Genomic DNA, 15,703 nt, shown 5'->3' with positions numbered 1-15,703 from the left:
ACGTTTTTGTATGTGCTCTAACAATTTTCCCACCCACCCACCCTTTACCAAGACAACAAAGGTTACGAAATAGGTATCTCCAGTCATAATGATGACAAAATGATGTTGTAAAACTGGTTTGTGGTAGCAAAAGAATGTGAGCTTATGCGACTAAGGTAGTCACACACTGTTTTCGCGCAATTTATATGCGTTGTTGACCAAGCGTGAGGTCAAGATGGCTGGATGTAGTCTAAGTTCTTTTTTGCGTTTTATGGACTGAGACGAAATGATAAACAGATCGGACTCCCGCTGCGCGGTTATCCAATTTTGTTGCACTTTCGGAAAATGCAGTTGTTAACTATGAATTCGTATCGGTGATAAACCTTGGAAAAAGCTATCAGTCCTTTTAAAGTTGCTGTAGCGTTTCCCCGGAAATTCTGCAGAAAAATCTGATACTGGTTCTGGAGAGTCGGTCGCAACCTGATTATCGAAGATGAAAAGTCTCTTGATGGCTATCTCCACACTACTAAACAGCGTTTCGGCTGCATAAACAGAATCCTTTGACAGTCCTTCGTAACCCTAATGATCAATTCATGTTGTTTCATAGAAATTCAGAAATATATTGGTAAAAGCTAGCTTTTATTTGAATAATAGCTTTTTACACTTCGCATTCTTTGAAAAGCTTCATTTTTTTATTCAGAAAGAGGGAAACAGATGATAATTGTTAAGCGCACCAAAAAAAAAACATTACTTATCACTCAGAGTTTTGTTTAACAAGCGTCAGCTGTTCTCTCTTCCTTTACGTAACAAAAGGGACTGATAGCTTTTTCCAAGGTTTATCGCCGATATGGATTCATAGTTAACAACTGCACTTTCCGAAAGTGCAACAAAATTGGATAACCACGCAGCGGGAGTCCGATCTGTTTATCACTTCGTCTCAGTCCATAAAGCGCAAAAAATAACTTGGCCCACATCCAGCCATCTTGACCTCACGCTTGGTCTGAACTGAAGAAAATCCATTCCATATGACTACCAATCACTTCATCACGGATGGTTTGCCAATCTCGAACCCAGGGTCATTTTAGCTCCTTGTCTTCGGTACGGTCGCCAAATCTTAACATTGTATGGGGAATTATTATGGACATTACTGTATGTATTTAAAGTATAGGACATAATAGGTATTGAGTAGATAATAATTCCTCATACATGGCATACCCTGGGGCATTTACATTTTGGCTACCATACCGCTGACAAGGAACCAAAATGACCCTGGGCTCGAGATTGATGCTTTGCTAGCTTTGTGATCTTATGCCAGGCTGCTCTGTTTACCGGTTTCATTTTCGAATATGGCGGTGAGTTGAACGACATGCAAACATTGTACTACTTGGTGCGGCCACGAAATCTAGCTTTCCTTTATTACACCCTCGTTGACAGACTGTCTAAGTTTCCAGTGATGGCCTTTTCAAGCTGTTCAAAGAACAGAGAAAGACGCGCTGATCAAGATAAGGGACCGATACAATTTTTTTCAGGTTCGAAGTTTCCTTACTGCCAGTTTTCAAACTTTTACGAAGTGGATATCGAGATGGCGGAGGGAGTGTTTCCGTCGGTGGAACATTACTTTCAGGGAATGAAATTCATACAAGAGGACAGAGTACGGTTCATGAAGGGCGGAGAATTCGACAAAAGGAAAGAGAGTAAGGCCTCAAACGCCAGAGAGGAAGTGGCGAAAGGAAGATTTGCCAAGTCTGCCGGATCTAAGTCGGGTTCTGCTAAATACAGTTTGACGCTAGCATCTGGTGGTTTAGACCAAGAGGTAGCTAAAAAGAGAATGAAAAGAGCTTTGCAAAAGAAATTTGAACAGGAACCCTTTAGAAGTCTACTTTTGGCAACCAAAGGTGTTCAATTAATCCATATCCCAATGAGGGGTCGAATTGATTTCTGGACAGGGAAAAAAGACAAGAAGACTGGAGAAATTGTTGGTGAGAACACAATGGGAAAAATACTCATGGAAATCAGGGGTATTATGCAGGAAAACCGTATTTCCTGGAATAAGCGCCCACACTCTGATGAGTGCCTTCCCCCAAAGAAGCGCCCTAGGTTAGGCCTACCCCCCTAATGTCAAACAAGCACAACTATGAAATAAACGCCCCTCTCTATTTATACCATTTTGAGCTTCAACTACAGTGCAATCAATACAGGAGAATTAATTTGTTTTCTGTTAAGTCTCTTCCAATTAATTTTTTTTCCATGTGCTTACTGTTCTTTTATTTTTTTTTTCCTACTGCCATGCCCTTGGTAAAGGTTTTTAGCTTCCCAGGATCAACTAGAACGTTCTTTAGTCTTCAAGCACTGGTATTTTTTTTTAGGATAATAAAGTTTTTGGGATGCATTTGAAGAAAACATTGCATTTCTTGATAAAGTACCTTCATTTTAGTAAGTGCCCCTCCTTTTAGTTTAAATGTAAATAAGTATTAGGGCTATTTAAACATTGGATGGTAAGAAATGATTTTAATTTTAGATATCTTTGAATAAACTACCATAAATTCAACAAGCCACTCTTTCACTATATAAGCTCCACCCACTCCCCCCTCCCCCCCCTTGACAGAGCTTCAAGTTTTTATTAAGAGTTCTTCTTTGATGGGCCCCCCTCTGTCCCTTGCTCTTGTATAAAAACCCCAAAATATAGATGCAAGAAGATATAATAAGGCTTAAATACTGCAAAGTCCATTGTAATACTCCATATAATTATTATGTATTGGGGCTAGGTATTGTTTAAGAGCAAAATGTTAATGTATTTGAAAACCTATTTAATTTCCATGTAAAGATAATTTGGGGGCTTTTCAAACAGAGAAAGTAGTGCAGTTGAAATGAAAAATGATTATGAGGCTCACCCTCAAGTATTTGAACCTCTCACTCTAAAGATTCAGATAAGAATCCTTCTTACTGTCTGCTTTACATTTCAAATGACTCAAGCTTAGGGCTGGGTTGTCCAAAGCTGGGTTAAGTGTGAAATCTGATTTCAGAGCTGAAAACTGTAAGAGAACATTCAGTATAATTCCTTTTTTCAACAATTTCATGATTGGACACTAAAAATAAAAGGGAAAATTATTTGAAAAAGGCTTTAGAACAAAGGAACCAAGAAACCTTTATTAAAATTTTAATCCTAGGTTAGCGCTAATTGGCTATTGATCAATGAGGATTTATTGTTGGATGAAACAGTGCATGTACCCTTGGTGGTGTTTTTCTTCCATTCCATCACCTTTCTTCTTGAAAATTAATTGATACTATATGTAAAAATAACTGACACAGTTGCTATTCTGAGGAGTGATAGGATAAATAAACTTTCCCTTTCCAATTAGTTGATGAGTTAATAGACCAATTTCCATTGTTCTAATTTTTTTCCTTTGTCTTGAGATTATTGTGTAAGGAAGGGAAAGATTTACAACTGTGAATTATTGTAACAATAATGACTGAAATATAGATTGTGAGGTTAATGTTGTCTAATACTGGGAATAAAATGTACTTTGCTTAGCTTGTCATGGCAGATTGGTTAACACATCTGGCTTTACAAGGCATTGGTGCTCCAGTTTTTTACCCATTAGGAATTAGTCCTTTGAAACCTGCCTTTTTCATTGCATCCTTTACATACCTATCCATTGTGTCTGTACATTGTTAAAGCTCCAGATCTGAAAAGAGCTTATCAAGAACAATGATAATCTAATATCAGCAAACCTTGAAATTTCACATAAGCAGTAGTGTATCATGCATGCTTCAACACTGCTTATGAGTGCTACTTTATAGCTCATGCCAATCAGTGAGTTTGCTTCTGATGTATAACTGATGGGTTTTAATCACTTTATTTTGCTTTCAAATTATCTTTATGATAAGTTTGACTTTGGATTTTACAACTGAAATTGCAATGACTGAGCACTGCATGGTGTGATGGCATGTATCTTTTAAAACACCTCTATTCAAGAGAAAACTTCATGCAAGGGATGTTTAGATCCTAACTGAAGAAGAATTCTCTCATAATCCAATTGCCATAAGAGAAACACTTATAATGAGAATGATTTTTCTAGTCTCTATGGGCTTACCCTTGAAAGAGGTCCTAGCATGTTACCACACATTTCTGCAAACTGTATGCTGGTATTTTAGAATCCTCTTGTATAATGTCAGCACTTATACCAAGGTATCCATTGCTCATCTTCAGTAATCAGATTGGTCAATTTTTATGAAGCCAACAACAATTTACTGTATAGTCACTATAGAACTTCAACTAGCCTTGTCATCCCTTATTCAAAATCGTAATCACTAAAGGAAAGTAAGGATGCTGAAATTAATTAAATCATAACCTGACCCTAAGGCTAACAATAGAACTTCCTTAGAAAAGCTGAAAGAAGGTCTCCTCTCTCTCTGTCATGAAAGGCACTCTCAGCGTTGCGTGACAGGAGATTCAAACACGCGGTAATAGCCTGGGAACAATTTTGTTGAAATGGCGGACGGCAACCTTAGTTATTTTCGTACTTGTTTAGGTTTTTTATTGTGGCTTTTGCAGGCTTCAACTCTTTCATATGGAGGACAAAAACTACGAATGGTTAATTTGGTGAGTATACCTAAGAACTCCCGCCATTTTGATAGGTTGAGTTACCAAGAAGATGCAGGTTTTGCTCGTAATCATGTAATCATGCAAAATTTTTCAGACTTCCCTAAATAGGTTTGTCTGGTCGATAATATGTACACGTGTAACTTTTTTTCCTGTGCTGGTCATCTTTTTCGAAACATGAAAGATTCCTCTAAACAAATCCGATCAAGTAGAGAAAAAGTCTCCTTACCTTGAAAACGATCGCATATTTAGCAATCTTGTTAAAGAAATGTTTACGTCACCAAATTTTCGTACTATTCACCGGATTTCACTGAAAAATTTCAAGGGAAATCATGAACGAAAGTAACAGTGATGGGCTTTCAGCTTAATTGCTTCCGCTACGCTCATTTACTTCCCTATGTTACTTACATTTAAAATAATGGCTGTAGGCAATATATTTGAATGATTTAATAACAACCTGTTAAATAGAAAAAGTTAGTCTGCATCATGATTTCGCCTCTCAAAATGTTTTATCTTCAAAAATAAAGGGCTGCCCTTTGATGTTTACTGATTGGAGAGATACAGTATAACACCTATAACTCTAACTCCGAAGGCAAAAATGTGACGTACCGTAATAATTAACAAGGAATCATGTTTTAACCATTTTTGTGCACGATCAACAGTCAAGAGCTTTTGTTATATGTAGAAGGTTTAGTGTAGGAAGTTAAATCAAATGTATAACATTTTCATAAATGTTAGTACCTGCAAATGAATCATAATTTACGATTGGGACGTTTCAACCCGCCATGGTCTGACAGTTTGATCTTTAGAGACCAACTCGTTTTACTAAGTTCGAGTTGAACAAGAGAGATTTTGACATGCAAAGTTTGTCTTTTAATCAGGTTTATCGACATGGGGACAGATCACCTGTAAGATTTTTTAAATCAGATAAGTATCAAAATTATTGGCCACAAGGAGAAGGACAACTTACTCAGGTTAGTTCTCAGACTTAAAAATGAAAAATGTTTTTTTACAATTTGTATTTTTCACGTGAGGTCCAAAAGGCAAACACCCTAAGAAAAGCGAATTATAATCCTGTAGCAAGTTCTTGAGTTAAGAATGTGAGTCCACCTGTGTAAATAGTTTATTTGTGGCAAATTTGAACAATAAGGTTTGTTGGGTGCTATTTAAATTGTCATAAAGTTAATTTTGACGCTAGTTCAGAGTTGTTAACATAATCTGATTACCATTTTCTCTATGTTTACTGTGAATTATAGATAGGAATGAAACAGGAATATGAACTGGGCAGGTTACTGAAGAATCGTTATGTTGAAAAGAACAAGCTCCTGAATTCATCATATCTGTTTAAAGAGGTAAACACCAGTTAATATTCATTTCATTTTAATAATTAATAATTAATTTTATGTATTAGCCATTACAATAAAAGTACAACAGTTTACAACTAATATTAAAGGAAAAAAAACAGTTTAATAGTGAAGAAAAGTAACAATAATATAATATTTTCAATGACTGATTTGTCAACAATATTTTCAGACTGTGGGGTATCTATTGAAAAGAATAGTAGGTGGAAGAAGAAGGCGCAATGCAGGGGTTTTAAACAAAATGTTTGAATGGGATGGTACCTATATCACATAGAGAGAGAAAAGGATTGTTCAGATGAATTTTTAATAAATTTTTGTACTTCCAGGGACCACTACCCAGGCACCACCTTTTGATGGGAACACTGTGAATTTTTTCTAAATCTATCACATGTGATAGCTGAAAAAGAAACCTGACTTAGTATTGATTTTGTTTTTCTACCCCTTGTAACAGATCTATGTTCGCAGTAGTGATAGGGATCGCTGTATCATGAGTGCTCAGGCCCAGCTTAATGGTCTTTATCCACCTCATGGAAAACAGGTAAGGTCACCATTGTGAAGTAATGTTCTTGCTTCAGGATTTGCTAAGGGATTTGACTAGTTTTTGAAAACTTGAAAATTATGAAAAACTTAATTAAGTTTCCAAAAGAAGTCTGGACATTTTTTTTGGCTGTGATAAGCACTCACCCTGAGCCTGTAATTTCTATGAAACACATTCATATCATGATAATAACTAAATGAGTCAGGGAAGTTAAATGGTGCAGTTGAATTGGAGGCTGATGTGGACCTGAATGGTATTATTGCCACAGAGTTCAAGATTTAAGCTTTAAAGGTGTAATGGATTATCATTGCCAGAAAGAAAATTCACTCTTAATGGGAGGTCTCATTAGAGTGGAGAAATGATTGGTGTTCTGTTTCTAGATATGGAGGAATGGTCTGGACTGGCAACCAATTGGAGTTCATGTGGTACCAAAGAATGAGGATTATGTAAGTTTTACTCTCTCTGATTGTATTAGAAAAGTTGTTTAAAATTGTTTTCCATCTAGTATTCTTAAATATCCATAATCATTTAATCTACAACTTTAATGTCTTAAATTAGTTTATTCATGATCATGTATTTTCATTGGAAAAAAAATTATGAAAGATATATTTTTGCAAGACTTTATCTTTGTGATTTAGCAAGAAAACTGAATTTAAGGGTATAAATTTTAAATTATTAGTGCAACATCAACTGTTACAAAGCAATTTCAAAATCACATACCCTTTCTTAACTAAGTACATTTTTGGGGTTTACTGTATATCTTGTTCACTTCAACATACCAAAATGTTTTTCCTTTAAGGTTCAAATTTGGCTTGATTGGCTAATTGATATGACTATATTTTATTAGCATGGGACTCAATGTTATCAATGTTTTACCAGTTGTAAAAGTTAAATCTTGGTGACAATTTAGAAAGAACAAATAAAAGGTGACATGGAATGTATTTAGGGATGTAAATTTTGGAAATTGTAAAGTTGATAGTATAGCAACATTTGTGCTTAAATATCTTCCTAAGGATTCAATTCTTGTTAAAGTAGCCTTACTGATTTCTTCCTTTTTTAAAATATTGATGTTGATTTACAGTTTCTGCGGCCATATGATTACAATTGCCCTCGCCTCAGTGAGCTGAGTAAAAATTCTAAACAAGAGGAACAGTACAAAAATATGGCCAAACAAAACAAGGTGAGAAGGATTATCTTTTCATTTCCTTGTAAAAACCTTTTGACAATGGGTTCCTTTTAGTAACCAGGCTATTTTTTTGTTATTTGTCTGTCTGTTTGTTTATCTATCCATCCATCAACTGGTCTATCTATCTGTCAGACTCTCAGTCCATAAATCCATTCATGCCTTGAATTCATCATCTTGAGTCTTGATTCGTCCATCTATTCATTCATCCTTCCATCAATCAATGTGTCCATTTTCTGATCAGAATTTCTTTGTGCCCCCTAGTCTTGATGCATAGCAGTGTGCAATTATGAAGAATAATGTATACATTATAACATGTATTGAGGATGATTTGCCAACATTACCTCGGCAATTTCTGTTTAAACGCAGGAGGTACTGGCTTATATATCAGCACATGCTCAGCAAAATGTAACTCTAGACAATGTTTGGGGAATCTATGACACACTTTTCTGTGAGGTATTTATTGGCATTTTTGTTTTAATTAATATGCCAAATTATGATGTATTATTTGACCTTTGTTTATTTAATGGTCAGTAGTTTCTTTCAGCATCATCCACCTGCATTTGACTTGACTGTATTAGTGCAGTTTTCTGTTTTCAGTTTTAAGTATGTTAATGTGTACTTAATGTAAACAGAAATTTACATGCATGATTTTATTAAGTTTTCATTGTATTTTAACTCATTAATTCAGTAAGGTACTGCAAGAGAGTTTAATAAACTGTTATTATTATGAATACAATTTATTTTAACCTCTGTGTTGCATGTAACCTTTGTTTAAAATTGGTAATTATTTATTTAAATGTTATCAAATGTTTGTCTCTAGCTTCCAGAGGAATTGAACCTGGTTTTAGTTTTCTTGTTTTGCATTGAAATGGTTCATACTAAAAGTTATGGGAAATTTTTTGTGAAGATAGGCCATCTGCTGGACAAGTTTAATTAGGTTTTCCAGTCTTGGTTTCTGGTTTTTTTTATTATTGGTTTTGTTTGTTTTTTTTTTTAATTTAGAAATCACATAACCTGACACTTCCTTCTTGGGCTACAAATGGCACAACTTGGGAATCCCTCAGGAATTTGAGTGAATTTGAAATGACATCATTATTCAACTCTCCAGAGAAAGCTAAATTGACTGGAGGTTTGTCACACTTTCTTAATTTTTTGTTTTATTGTTTTATTGAAATGAATCAGTGAAAAGTGAGAATCAGTTGATCATTCAATGAAAGCAGCCAATTGAAATTTGAGAAGCCATTGCTATGTTTGCAGCATTTCTTGAAGCATTGGTGAGAGAAATCAAAGAAGAAATGTGCTATTATAAAGCAAACAAACAAACAAAGCTTGACATCCTTAATAAAGGATTCCTCTGCTGTACAGAATGAAGCTTGTTCAGGCATTCCTAGGCATCCACTGTTTCTATGATAAGCTTCTATAAATATTGTGTTTAGTAGTTCTGTGGCCAGTGGGGAAATGCATCTAAGTTTTGTGGCTTTAAACCAAACCCACTCAGCTTAACTAATTATGCCAAAACGTCAGTTTAGAAATTGTGCAATTAATTTAAACAGATTTATCAAACTTTCTGACCTGTACTTAGCAAGAACGAGTATTGTAAACCTCTTGGTCTAGTCTGCCATGTTTTATTTTTTTGTATAATGCAAAGCAGGTTGGAACCTATTTACACAGGGGGCCCAATACACAACACTTTCCTTTCATGTATTTTGAAAACTCACATGGCAAGATTTCTCAACTTCTTGCCAGCTTCACTTGAAGGTGTATTTTCATTGAGGGAAAATTTAAAAGCTTAATTAAACTTCTAGATGGTTGCATGATTGATGAGAATGTTTTGTTGTTTAACTGTCATTTTTTCAGTTTTTATTTTCTCAATGCCCTCTAAAGGGATAATAATAGTAATAAAGTTTATGTTCTCACCCCTTGCCAAATGGCTTCTGCTGTAATGAGTCTGAGTATGACCCAAAACATATTAATGCCCAAGAACATGTAGTCTATTGTTATATTTTCATAATATTATTCAGAGTTGAAACTCTTTCCAAGTACATTTTCAGTAATGTATTGTTGTTGAAGCATAATGAATGGTATTTTGTTTGTCTCTGTTCTTGTAAACAAGAGTATATAAAAACATTGTTTTAAAACTCTATTAGACAAAAACATGAGGATAATACAGTTTAAAACATAACTTAGACACAACACGCACTCTGATCGGTCAAACATCTATTGTATATTTGCTTGTAAACCCATAGCAAACAGAAACATCTTCCTTTCCTGTGAGGTGGCGCCACATGAGGTGAATTCCCAGATCTAAATTTATAAAAAGCCTTTGGTTTGGTTGAAATGAAAAGGACATTTTAAATGCCAGAGCAACAAAAAATATTTTATTTTTCTTGGGATTTTTATTTTAATCTTTTATTTTTCGTGGGATGTTGAACTAACTTTACTTGTGTTCTCCCAACATCCCAAGTGGTTTATCAGCCAGTAAAGATTTTTCTCTGTCATATTTTATAGGAAGTTTAGTGGGTGCCATTATCAAGAACATGCAAGGTTACCTTAAATCAGATAGCAAAAAAATGTACATTTACTCTGCTGTAAGTAATTTGATCTTTATTTATTTGTATTTTACATGGAATGATTCCATTTAATTCCCTAAGACACCTTATTCTTTGTTTGATCACTATTTTATAGACAAAGTTAGAGAGGTTCTCAAACAATATGGACCATACAAGGTTCTTTGTCTGTTCAAGAAAGAAACAGAGTGAAACAGATGTTGTGTAAATGAAATATAATGTATTTAATTATTCATCATACAACCATGTAGTTCATGTGACTAAGAAGTTTAAAAGGTGCTGACCCCTGCTGCTGAAAAGCAAATGAAAGTAAAGATGAAAAGAAAGTATCAAAACCTTAAAAGCACACAGAAAATTTGAAGTTAGGCTTAATTTAACATTTAATATTTGAGAAATGCGCTTGCTGCAGCTGTTGTTTGATATGTGATTGGTACGGCAATACCTTTTCTTTAAGTCTGCTCAGCAGTCTTCGTTTGTCTTCGTCACGCAACACGATACCTCATCCATCAGCTGGGAATGAATTGCGTGACAGGTAGTAGCATTTTATGTGACGAGCCCAAATAAGGAGACATGTGTTATGAGAAACTATTCAGTTTTTTTGTTTGTTTGTCTCTTTTGCGTGCGTGTGTGCGTGTGTGTTCATAGCAATTATCATTGTAAGGGTAGAACTAATCCTGAATTTGATTGGTTTCATTTTGTTATGAGTTCTGTGATTGGTCTAGAAATCTCGTCCTATCTCGTCTCAACCAATCACATGCAAAACTAAAACAATCACGACTTGGCCAATCACCACGTAGCCTATGAGCAGGCCCTCATTTTTTCAGCGCCGCTGGACGCTCGTTTCTCCGCCCGTGGAGACGAGTCGGGGAGAGGTTTACCAGGGGTCTGGCACTAACAGTTATCAGTTTTAAACCGCTTGCAGACCTCACGCTGGCTTGCATGCTCAAGGTCTCCAACTTTCCCGCGAGCAAAGTGCCGAAGCGCTAATATAATGCGGTGTTCATTGCGCTTCAGGCAAATCCCTGAGATGTACTTCTTTATTCTGATAATTTAGCTTTGGCTTCAGACCACTCAATCTAAAAGCGTTTTAAACCATCACATGTCACTTTTATTAGCGTCAATCCCTTATCAACAAGTTTATCTGGTGTAAAGTGCCTTGCTATCATGGCAGTTTTAACTCGTACACATAATTCACCTTGATCTTACCATGTTGTTTGTCTGTGAACGTTACAGCATGACACTACAGTGGCTGCTTTGCTGAGTGCCCTGAATATTTATGATGGGATCCAGCCGGCTTACTCCAGTGCAGTCATCATCGAACTCTTCTCAGATGAAAATGATGCTAAGTAAGTGAGGCACGAAATTCTTCCGAAAATTTCAATTGCTGAGGTTAGAAATGTGTTAACTAACGAAAGGAAAAAGATCTTGCATCTTCAACACACATCAGATTCACCGTGAAATAACTTTAAAATCGTGCTAGTGCGATATGTGTTTTGATCTTTGCGCCTCTTCGTCGATCTGCTATTTTTCAACATGAAATTGTCGTGCAGACCTCGTAAAGCAAAGTACCGTAATTCATCTGATTGGTCTCAAATCTTCGCGCGGGCAGAGAAAAGCGCGTTCTGCAGCGCTCATACGAGGGCCAAACCGTTGGCTACAAGAGGATAGCCGTGACAAACTTAACTTGAGGATCCATTCATTACTTTTACGTATCGATACTAGCTATCAATTGTAACAAGAGAACATTTAGTTATTCTCTCTCAGAAGCGACTAATAAAGAAGGACCATATGTGATAACTGTGGTAATTTTCCTTGTATTTTCTTTCGCAGGAAAAATGCGACGGTTCGTATAATGTATCGATTTGGCCAAAGCAAAGATCCAAAGGCTCTCAAGTTGCCAAACTGTCCACAAGATTGCCCTATGAATGACTTCATCAAGTAAGTGGTTCAGTGGTTCACCGTCCAAGTCAGCCTGAAGAGAAGCTGTAACTTAGAATTCCTTTATTTTGTGGTTACAAAGTGCTTCATAATCCATGTGTGTTTGAACAGTATGAATTACTTCAGGAATAACGTTTGTTCTCTTGTAGAGAGGGTACTTGGAAATATTTCAATTTATCACTTTTTAACGTCGACTGTGTATTTCATTTTCTTAATCAGAGCGACTTCGGATGTTGTTCCTGATGATATCGACAAGGCTTGTGGAAAAACAGCCACAAAACCAGCTGAAGAGAAGTGCGTCCAGACCTTTATATACAAGAGTAAGTTTCTTTGTCTTTTGCTGTTGTCGAGCTCATAAACGCTCTTGTTTTGAATTCGATTCTCGTCAGTAAGAGTTGCAGACAAGGCATAATAGAGTTGATTACAAATGTTTTTACGTTATGTGTGTGTAAAGCAAACCGCTTGAACGCGAGTGTCTTTCATGATTTATGGACACGATAGATGTTTGAAAGCTTTAAAAACTGTACGAGTTGTAGGTGAGTACAAAACCCATCCTGTTGACCATGAATGACGAAGTATGCGAGTATTTCATGCAATGTTCCATTATATTTTCAACAAAATTATAGAATGTGACGTCAAGCCTTGTCGCTGACCAGAAAGGAGATACTTTGTGGATTATTTTCATATCATTAGCCTTTCTATTAAGCCACGTGGGTCATTAAGAATCCCGTTAAACCACCCATCAACACCGTCGATGACTATGCGCAATATTAAAAGCAGTCTTAGTTCTCCTTGCAATCACCAATGTTTTTATAGAAGGACCGATCGTAAAAATCTTATTGCACTTGTTAATAACGATCTGCGAATGTTGGACTACGCAGTAATGTATCCCATCTTCCTATATCTCTCAGTAAGTACGTGCGCTATGCCATGATCAATCAATTTAGTTTACAGAATAGACCTCGAACTTGATTAGTAAGAAATATTTCTTCGGAAAAACCTTTTACCACGTGAGATTCATCACCCTGAGCTACCATACACTTTAGTAAGGAGGTTTTATAACAATTTTTTTGTCTTGCAGGTTTCTTGGCAGCCTTCATTTCAGTCACTGTTGTGTTGGCTCTTCTTGTGTTCTGTTTGTGCGTCAGGTGCTGTCGCAAGCGATGCCGAGGAAATAACATCACTGTGTACAATACCGATCTGCTTAAAGACGCTCGGCTTTTGGACAGACCAGATTATGATTCAGATACCTGAGCTGTCTTCCATTTCCAGTCACTTTTATATTGTTTAAAATTTTTTTGCCCATAGCCATCTAGAAGTCTCTTTAAAGGACACATGTCCTTTTAAGGACTAACCCTCGCTAGAACGATCATCTTACGCAATCCGGCGGCTGTTTCTACCGGATTTAAACCATTTACGGTAATAATTTCTTCAAAAACCTACATGATTATTTTGATAGATTTGTTTTTCCTTCACGAGTCGCCTGAGTTGCGCTTAACCGAGGATCATGTGCATAACCATCCTTGTTGCTACAAATTTCCTTGTAAATTAACAAAGGCAATGTCGTGTTATATCCAAGTAACACACCTGATTATATAAATTTGTCGAATGTAATGACTTTTCCACTGGATAATGTACTTATATTGAAAGGAAAAAATGTAGGCTGATAACGATTAAGACTTTTTAGTGTTGACGGGGTTCCACTGTTATGAGTTAGTCCGAGTAAAGATTGTCGGAAAATCAACCAATTCTTTGCAAACTTGACAAACAAGACGAACTTCGTATCAAATAGTAACGTGACAGGTAAAGAAAAGTACAGGGGAAAAAGAACAAATCTGAATCATTCCTTTAATCTGCTTTCGATTGTGGCGTTAAATTTTTCATTGCGTGTCATATTTGTAAGATATATCAATGTAGGATGAGGTGTGGATATTTTGCAGGGGGTTCAATGTGTTCTTACTATAAAAATGGGTCGGATAATACATAGACTAGTTTTACTCCCAATGTAGTAGGTTTTGTTCTTCACCATGAATGACATTAATCACTTTATTCTCTCTTATTGATATTTATGAATTATGAAATTTGGTTTGCATCCTACAATATTGTTTCACACTTTGCAAACGATGTTGCGTTTGTAGCATTGTTTTACTCCCAATGTAGTAGGTTTTGTTTTTCACTATTAATGACATTAATCACTTTATTCTCTCTTATTGATATTTATTAATTAGGAAAGTTTTGGTTTGCACTTTACAATTTTGTTTTACACTTTCCAAACAGTGTAGCGTTTATGAGTTATTATTTCAAATGGAATCGATACAATGAATTCAGCAGCTATATTTTTAGAACTTTAAATTATTAAAGTAGGTAGGAAATGGTATTTTTATCGCTTATCACAAGCCACAATGAACTTTGAAATAAACTGAATATTACTGCGGTGTTTACCTCTATTTTGGATGAAAGTGTCATCACTTTTACAATTGACGAGTTAGCTCGATTGAAAAGAAACATTAAATTTGCTGAAGGAGACTTCCCTTTTAGCATCTGTCGTGAATTCAACTGGCGAATATACGAATATAATTTTGTAAAGAAATTCAGCATATCGCTAGTGGACATCATTTGCTATTGCCTTAATCTTTGAAATTATTCGTCTTTTATGCGATTGGTTTACATTTTTCTCTTGAGTAAATTTTTACAGTACAGTATGAGAGCGTGAACTTGATCTTCAGTCTGCAAACAGACGTCATAAGGAACTAGGCCAGCGAACAAGGTCTCTGACACAGCTAAGTTATATATCAACTTGATTTCAGTACTTTCCGCTGGCGCTGCTTATTTTCAAAACTTGTTACCGACGGTTGAGGCAATGTAAACAGCCCCAAAACACAACTTGTTAAGAGCTGGTAGAATTGAAGGCCTACAAGATTATTGGTTCTAGAAAACCGTGGCGAAGTAACTGTGTTTGGTAGACGTGTGCCTGCTTTGCTGTTACATTGGGGGACATTGATTACCACTGGCACTAAAAGAAAAATAGAATGAGCGCAAGGCACGCATATGTAGTAGAGGTGAACATGCGGTTTTAGTTCTTTGGTTATACATATTTCAAATTGAGAAATTAATCTGAGTAAACGTATTTAAAATGAAAATCACAAATTAAACAGGAAATTTTCAAAAAAAATTGAAGAAACCAGCTAAGTAGTGAGGTAATGTGGTCTACATGCAATCGATTGGTGACAGTTCTCGACATAAACCACTGGAAAACGGCCTGGCCGGCTATGATTGGTCTTAAACCATAATGAATGCATAATGAAACGTTTCGACGCAACCTTTGATAAAGCTTCTTGGAATCAAAGCAAGTTTAATACTGATTTATCTTAGTTCTGTTTTTTGTTTTTGATTGTTTTATAAACCCGTGAACGACGTTAAAATGATCGTTTCTTAAAACAAGTCACACCAAGAAATTAAACGCTCAATTCTTCGTTTGAGTGGACTTATGCAAGAAAGAGAAAGACAAATAGAACTCCTTGTAGTCTGGTA

At 35.9% G+C, this 15,703-nt stretch overlaps 2 protein-coding genes across 2 annotated transcripts; both read left to right on the top strand.

The window, feature by feature from the left end:
- Positions 1-1,303: 1,303 nt before the first annotated feature.
- LOC131780887 (N-glycosidase YbiA) lies at positions 1,304-3,511 on the top strand. The gene has a single exon (XM_059097497.2). The coding sequence runs from the start codon at positions 1,346-1,348 to the stop codon at positions 2,093-2,095; it is 750 nt and encodes a 249-aa protein (XP_058953480.2). The 5' UTR covers positions 1,304-1,345; the 3' UTR covers positions 2,096-3,511.
- Positions 3,512-4,464: 953 nt separating this feature from the next.
- On the top strand, positions 4,465-14,741 carry LOC131780873 (prostatic acid phosphatase). The gene is made up of 13 exons (XM_059097472.2): positions 4,465-4,582; positions 5,464-5,556; positions 5,839-5,934; positions 6,395-6,481; positions 6,862-6,927; positions 7,563-7,661; positions 8,034-8,120; positions 8,670-8,796; positions 10,176-10,255; positions 11,468-11,580; positions 12,065-12,172; positions 12,392-12,492; positions 13,254-14,741. Exons 1-13 carry the CDS (start codon positions 4,472-4,474, stop codon positions 13,424-13,426), a joined length of 1,341 nt encoding a protein of 446 aa, XP_058953455.2. The 5' UTR covers positions 4,465-4,471; the 3' UTR covers positions 13,427-14,741.
- Positions 14,742-15,703: the final 962 nt, after the last annotated feature.

The sequence above is a fragment of the Pocillopora verrucosa genome, chromosome 1 (assembly GCF_036669915.1).
Source record: "Pocillopora verrucosa isolate sample1 chromosome 1, ASM3666991v2, whole genome shotgun sequence".
Taxonomy (NCBI): domain Eukaryota; kingdom Metazoa; phylum Cnidaria; class Anthozoa; order Scleractinia; family Pocilloporidae; genus Pocillopora; species Pocillopora verrucosa.
Note: the sequence above shows the minus strand (reverse complement) of the source record. Positions and strands in the feature narration are given on the sequence as shown.